Source organism: Pyrus communis, chromosome 16, assembly GCF_963583255.1.
Source record: "Pyrus communis chromosome 16, drPyrComm1.1, whole genome shotgun sequence".
Taxonomy (NCBI): Eukaryota; Viridiplantae; Streptophyta; class Magnoliopsida; order Rosales; family Rosaceae; genus Pyrus; species Pyrus communis.
The window spans coordinates 4,059,364-4,065,363 of NC_084818.1; the positions used below are offsets into that span (position 1 = coordinate 4,059,364).

The following is a 6,000-nucleotide window of genomic DNA, read 5'->3' on the forward strand; positions in this document are numbered from 1 at the left end:
CTCGTGCTAGGTTGGGATGGGAATGTACATATAAGGATCACTCTCCAAAGCGAACAATATCGTGCTACGGTGGAGTCAGGCCCGGGAAGTGGTTCCGCCTCGGCCGGGATGTGACAATTTGGTATCAGAGCCTAACCCTGGCCGTGGTGTGCCAACGAGGACGTCGAGCCCCTAAGGGGGGTGGATTGTGACATTCCATATCACATAGGGGAGTGATCCTTATATGTATATTCTCATCCCTACCTAGCACGAGGCCTTTTGGGAGCTCACTGGCTTTGAGTTCCGTAGGAACTCCAAAGTTAAGCGAGTAGCGTGCGAGAGCAATCTCATGATGGGTGACCCACTGGGAAGTTCTCGTGTGAGTTCCCAAAAACAAAACCGTAAGGGCGTGGTCGGGGCCCAAAGCGAACAATATTGTGCTACGATGGTGGAGCGGGCCCGAGATATGGTGGACCCCAGACCAGGATGTGACAGTTATGATTAAGAAAACTTGCCAAATTAATTCCTATATCAAATTAATTACAAACGTGGAAATCCTGAATTCTCATCTAACATGCAATGCATTTAGAATATTAGTGCCTTTTTTATTTTATTTTTTATTTTTTGTAAAATCATTAATCCTCCTTAAAATCTTCATATGTTTAATTGTGCACATTAACCATACAAAAAGGGGTATTTTAAGCATTCGAAAAATTTTAAATGTGTGAACTCAAACATAATTAATTGAATTTGCTTATGTGGAGTCTAATTATTGGGTTTTATTCGAGTAAAAAGGTTGTATCGAGTTTTATATGAAAGAAATTAGTAAAAGTCATATTTTCAGTCTATTTTTCTAACAAAAATTCGATGATTAGATTCCATCTAAGAAAATTACCTAATTAAGATCGTGTGTGTCATATTTTATATTTTTCGGGTTCCCCAAATTCCCCTCAATTAAGTTATTATAGCATTTTATGTTGATATCGAAAAATAATGTACCTATTACTAAATTTCTGGATCAAAAAAATATAGGCAAATTAATTTATATAGTGGATTAGTATAACAGTGTATACATGTCACATCCCCGCCCGGGGCGGATCACTTCCCAGGCCCGCTCCACCACCGTAGCACGATATTATCCGTTTTGGGCTTACCATTCCCTCACGGTTTTGTTTTTGGGAACTCACGAGCAACTTCCCAATGGGTCACCCATCATGGGATTGCTCTAGCCCCTTTCTCGCTTAACTTCGGAGTTCCTACGGAACCCGAAGCTAGTGAGCTCCCAAAAAGCCGAGTACTAGGTAGGGATGAGAATATATATTTTAGGATCACTCCCCTGGGTGATGTGGGATGTCACAATCCACCCCCCTTAGGGGCCCGACATCCTCGTCGGCACACCACGACCAGGTATAGTCTTTGATACCAAATTGTCACATCACAGCCCGGGACGGATCACTTCCCGGGCCCGCTCCACCACCATAGCACGATATTGTCCTCTTTAGGCTTACCATTCCCTCACGGTTTTGTTTTTGGGAACTCACGAGCAACTTCCCAGTGGGTCACCCATCATGGGATTGTTCTAGCCCCTTTCTCACTTAACTTCGGAGTTCCTACAGAACCCAAAGCAGCTCCCAAAAGATCTCGTGCTAAGTAGGGATGAGAATATACATTTTAGGATCACTCCCCTGGGTGATGTGGGATGTCACAATACATGTTTATTATGGATCCTGAGCCTCTATTAGGAGGCATATTAATAATATTTTTCCTATAAATATATTAGTATTTAAATTAGTGAATCTTTTTTGGGTTTATTTAATTTAGTGAATCTACAAAATATAGATAAATTAGTTTATGAAACTAGTATAATATTTCATACATGTTTATCAAGGATCCCGAGCCTCTATGAGTAGGCATATCATTGATATTTCTTATATAAATATACTTATTATTTAATCTACAAAATATAGGCAAATTAATTAGTATAATATATTAGTATATAGGGGCTTGTTGCTCATCAGAATTAGGATGAGTTATGCTAACATTTATCTCTAACTTAAATAAGGTGTTGTTGCATAACTTGTAAATATATTGTAATAATAGGTCACTTATTTGCCCACAGATTATCTGAAAGTTAAGTTTTACTTGGATGTTTAAAATTATATGAGTTTTTATTTATGAAATGTGAATGGCAAAGGCCTACATCTAAAGAACCAGTTATTATACTTGCAGAATTGCAGGTTCAACACTCAAAAATCAAAGAAAATACGGAAAGTCCATACAAAATTTGTTGAAGAAAGTAATTCATTATATAAAGATTAAAGGAATATATAAACAAATCAAACTTAAAAAACAATATGAGTTCTTCAATCCACATTGCTCTGGTCCTCTGGACTATTTACAGTGCTCTGTTTATGCTGCTTTTTTGCAGATGGATGATACAAATTAAACTCTGGCAATGAAGGAATGATAACCATAAATTAAAAGTTCAAGTAACCATGAGCTGAGAATATCCCATGAAATTGGGGTGAGGAGATAACGGAGACAGAGGAGGCACACTGAAAATCCCCAGTTCGTTTTCTTTGCTCAGATCCCAAACCGCCGTCCAACTTGACGGTGTTAATGGGCAAACGGCGGTCGAAACTCTCTCTTGGGCGGGGATTTTTATATCCTGAACATCCTCCTCCTTCTTTATCTCTTTGTTTCTGATCATCTCACCGGAACTCTCATGACTTTCGGTGCTCCGTTCTCTCCTCCTTTTTCTGCTGACCAGCAGAGGATGATCGGCTGAGAGTTCTTCTGATCTTCCAGCTTCAAGTGGAAAGTTGAGAATTGCTTTGCTTCCACGCAGCTTGAAAGCAGCAAAGTCGTAAGCTTTGGCGGCTTCAATGGCGGTGTCGAAGGTTCCGAGCCAAACCCGGGAACCCCTTCTGTTTGGGTCACGAATCTCCGCTGCGTACTTTCCCCACGGCCTTCTCCTCACACCCCTGTAGTGCCTTGCAGCAGCTTCAACCACGGTGGAAGTGTTTGATGTGTTTTGATTTTCATCACCAGAAGAAGAAGACAGAGGTGGTGGGGATGGAATGGCCACGTTTATGGCGGGCTTGCGGTGGCTGAGAGTCGAGTGTTTTGGTGGTTTTGGGTGGGAGATTTGGGGTTTGGTTTCGAATCGAGTGTCCCGATCAATTTCAGGGACTAAGTAATCAGAGATTTTGAAATATTGGTCAGTAGACTCACTACCACTGTTGGTGGTGCTGGTGGTGATTGTGGAGGAGGAGGAGGAGGAGGAGGGGGAGGAGGAGGAAGTTGTGTTAAAGGGTGATTGGGTGATTTCATGTTGTTGGGGGATATGGGAGGTGCAAAGGTTGAGACTAGTGATGAAGCTATCCACTGTTGTAAATTCATTCAAAAGGTGTTGCCTAATCAGTTCTAAAGCTGAAGAGTCTTCTGATGCCATTTCAAAAACTCTAAACAGAAGCAGTCTCAAACGAGTCTTAGAAACTTCAAAAACTAAGAAAGAAGTGAAGACTAGAAGTGTTATAGTGGAATGGAAGAGAGTGTGGGTTTGAACGAAATATATATAACGGGAAGGGAAGATCGGGAAGATTGAAAAGTATGTGTTCAAAGGTGAAGGTGAGGCCTTCACGTTAGCTTCCAAGATAGAGATAGGAAACATCATCTGGTCACCTTGGTGAGATAAATCACAAAAAAAACAGTGGTCTTGGACTACGGATACCATTACTTTAATGTCTTTATTATTCAAAAAGGGACCACGTTTTCAATTACTAAGCTTCCACGCTACTTCCAGAGCCAGTTTAATAAACCCTAAAGCTTGCTTCGCTTGTATTAGGGTCAGTGGTTTTTGTTTATTGCAACTTGCAGGTTAAATTCAACTAATATTATTTAAACAGCCCACGTGATTTTAATTTGAAACCATTGTTTATTTGTGTCTTTATAAGAGCACTATTATTATGTTTTTAAATTAGAGAACACCTGTACTACTTATAGTTTATCTTAGGGATGGCTTGGAAGTTGGAACAATGTCAGAGAAAATAAATAATAGTAAAGTTTATATATTAGTATTTCTACTAATATATCAGTGTCGTATTATTGTTTCTAAATGATTGAGGTTCTATCCGGCTGTTAAATTAAGTAATTGAGGTTCTGTCCGGCTGTTAAATTAAGTAACGTATGTAAAACAATGTACTCTATAAGTTTATAATCCTCATACAAAACAATGAAGCTTTATTTATTAAGGATGTCCCGTTTAAGAAGAGCAAGAATATCTAGTTTGATTGGATGTTTAGAACTATTTAATTTTTAAGAGGTTGTTTGGTATCTTTCTCAGGTCCAAGTAGGATACCAAACAGGCCACACTATATTTGGATGAATAAATTCAAGGAATTTCAAATGATGGAAATTTATTTTCTATAATTTGAAATTTTACTTGTTCGGTTAACCTTAAAAAATATAAGGAAATTCAAATATGAAATTTAATGTGTATATTATTAATATATATGTGAGAGATAGTAGTTTGAAAATGTACTAATGGAGGTGGTGGTGGCGGAGATGGTGACTGTAATTCCCTAAAAAATTTAAGTATATGAATTTGATATTCATAATTATGAATATGTTGAGAAAATCGAAAATAAATCGATTTATGGTTATGATAATTTAATTGAGAAAATTTTAAAATTTTGATACCGGAAATTATTATAGTTTATATCATAAAATTTATCGATAAGTGAAAAAGATGAAAATGCCCCTAGTTGGTTTAACGTAATTATACGATGACGTATTTTATACTAATATAATTTAAATGATTTCTTGATAAATTTGGATAGAGCTCAGTCCTACAAGCATGTAGGCGAAAACCGTTCGACAAACAGAATTATAATGAATGAGTTATTAACGAACGAAGTTAGAGGGTAAAATGGTAATTTTGGGAGGGAGCATCCTCCAAGCCAAAGGCTTCTCTTCCTTTCCTTTCCCGGCAGGAAGATGCAGCAAAGGGGGGGGGGGGGGGCTGCTGTGTTCATCTCCCCTTTAATTCTTCTTCACTCCAAAAATAATAACTTTCTCATACGGTAACGAAATCATGCATGGTCGAAGGCTATGTATTCATAGCGAATCCCTCTTCAATTTGATACCAAAATCATATGCTGGAACTAAGCGTGCTCATTTATTGAAGCCTAGAAGTTTTGACGGTTTTTGTGGGTTTTTCGCCGATTCTGGTCAAACTCGCTGGAGATGGGTCTCGACCCAAGAGAGAAAAATACTCCTCTCATCATGCACTTCTAGGATATGTAAGTGAATCCTTCGAATTCCAAGTTTCATTTTCAAACAAGTTTGAGATTGAAGTGTTTAACTTGAAATTTTGGGATTCTTGTTAAGGATTCGTGATGATGAAGTTGATTTAAGAGCATAGTAGCGAAGTGGCAGATTGATGAACAACTTTGGAGGAGTTTGGAGGTGAGAACCCAAGAAACCCTTTCAAATTTTTTTTTGGTTCTAACAGATAAGTTAAGTTATGTTAACTTCTTGGTGTAAGTTGGATGAATTTGTGTGGATTTTTAAACTTGTAACTAAAGTGGCAAAGAATTGGTTTAAGTTGATGAATAGGCTTGCCATGAGCCTCACCTTGGATTTTGAGTGATCTTCAGCTAACTTTATTCATGTTGGACTTGATGGAGGAATTATAAGACGTTTTGGAATCTGGTTATGGATATATAATTCTTTGTTGAGTGTTAAGTAAGTGTGTGACTGTTAAATAAAAACTAGACGGCAGAAACTAATTTGGAGTAAATTCTTCAAACGAAGTGTTCCAATATCGCATGATTGTTAATTTTGGAAATTTGACAAGCAAATGGATGGAAACGGACCTAAGTAGGGTTTGTTCAATTTTTCTTACGGTTGGTGAACTACGATTGGCTTGATCCCTCTGAAGGGTACGTAGGCAGTCTAACGGGAAGTTAGATGCAGCCATAAAATAAATGAGATTAATTATTAGTGGAAAACCCTCAA

At 38.1% G+C, this 6,000-nt stretch overlaps 1 protein-coding gene across 1 annotated transcript; it reads right to left on the bottom strand.

Moving 5' to 3' along the window:
- Positions 1-2,262: 2,262 nt before the first annotated feature.
- On the bottom strand, positions 2,263-3,627 carry LOC137720613 (ethylene-responsive transcription factor ERF105-like). Its single transcript, XM_068459700.1, has one exon. It carries the CDS (start codon positions 3,431-3,433, stop codon positions 2,465-2,467), a length of 969 nt encoding a protein of 322 aa, XP_068315801.1. The 5' UTR covers positions 3,434-3,627; the 3' UTR covers positions 2,263-2,464.
- Positions 3,628-6,000: the final 2,373 nt, after the last annotated feature.

Coding starts and splice junctions, on each gene's coding strand:
- LOC137720613 (XM_068459700.1), bottom strand. CDS start 3,433: ATGGCATCAGAAGACTCTTCAGCTTTAGAACTGATTAGGCAACACCTT.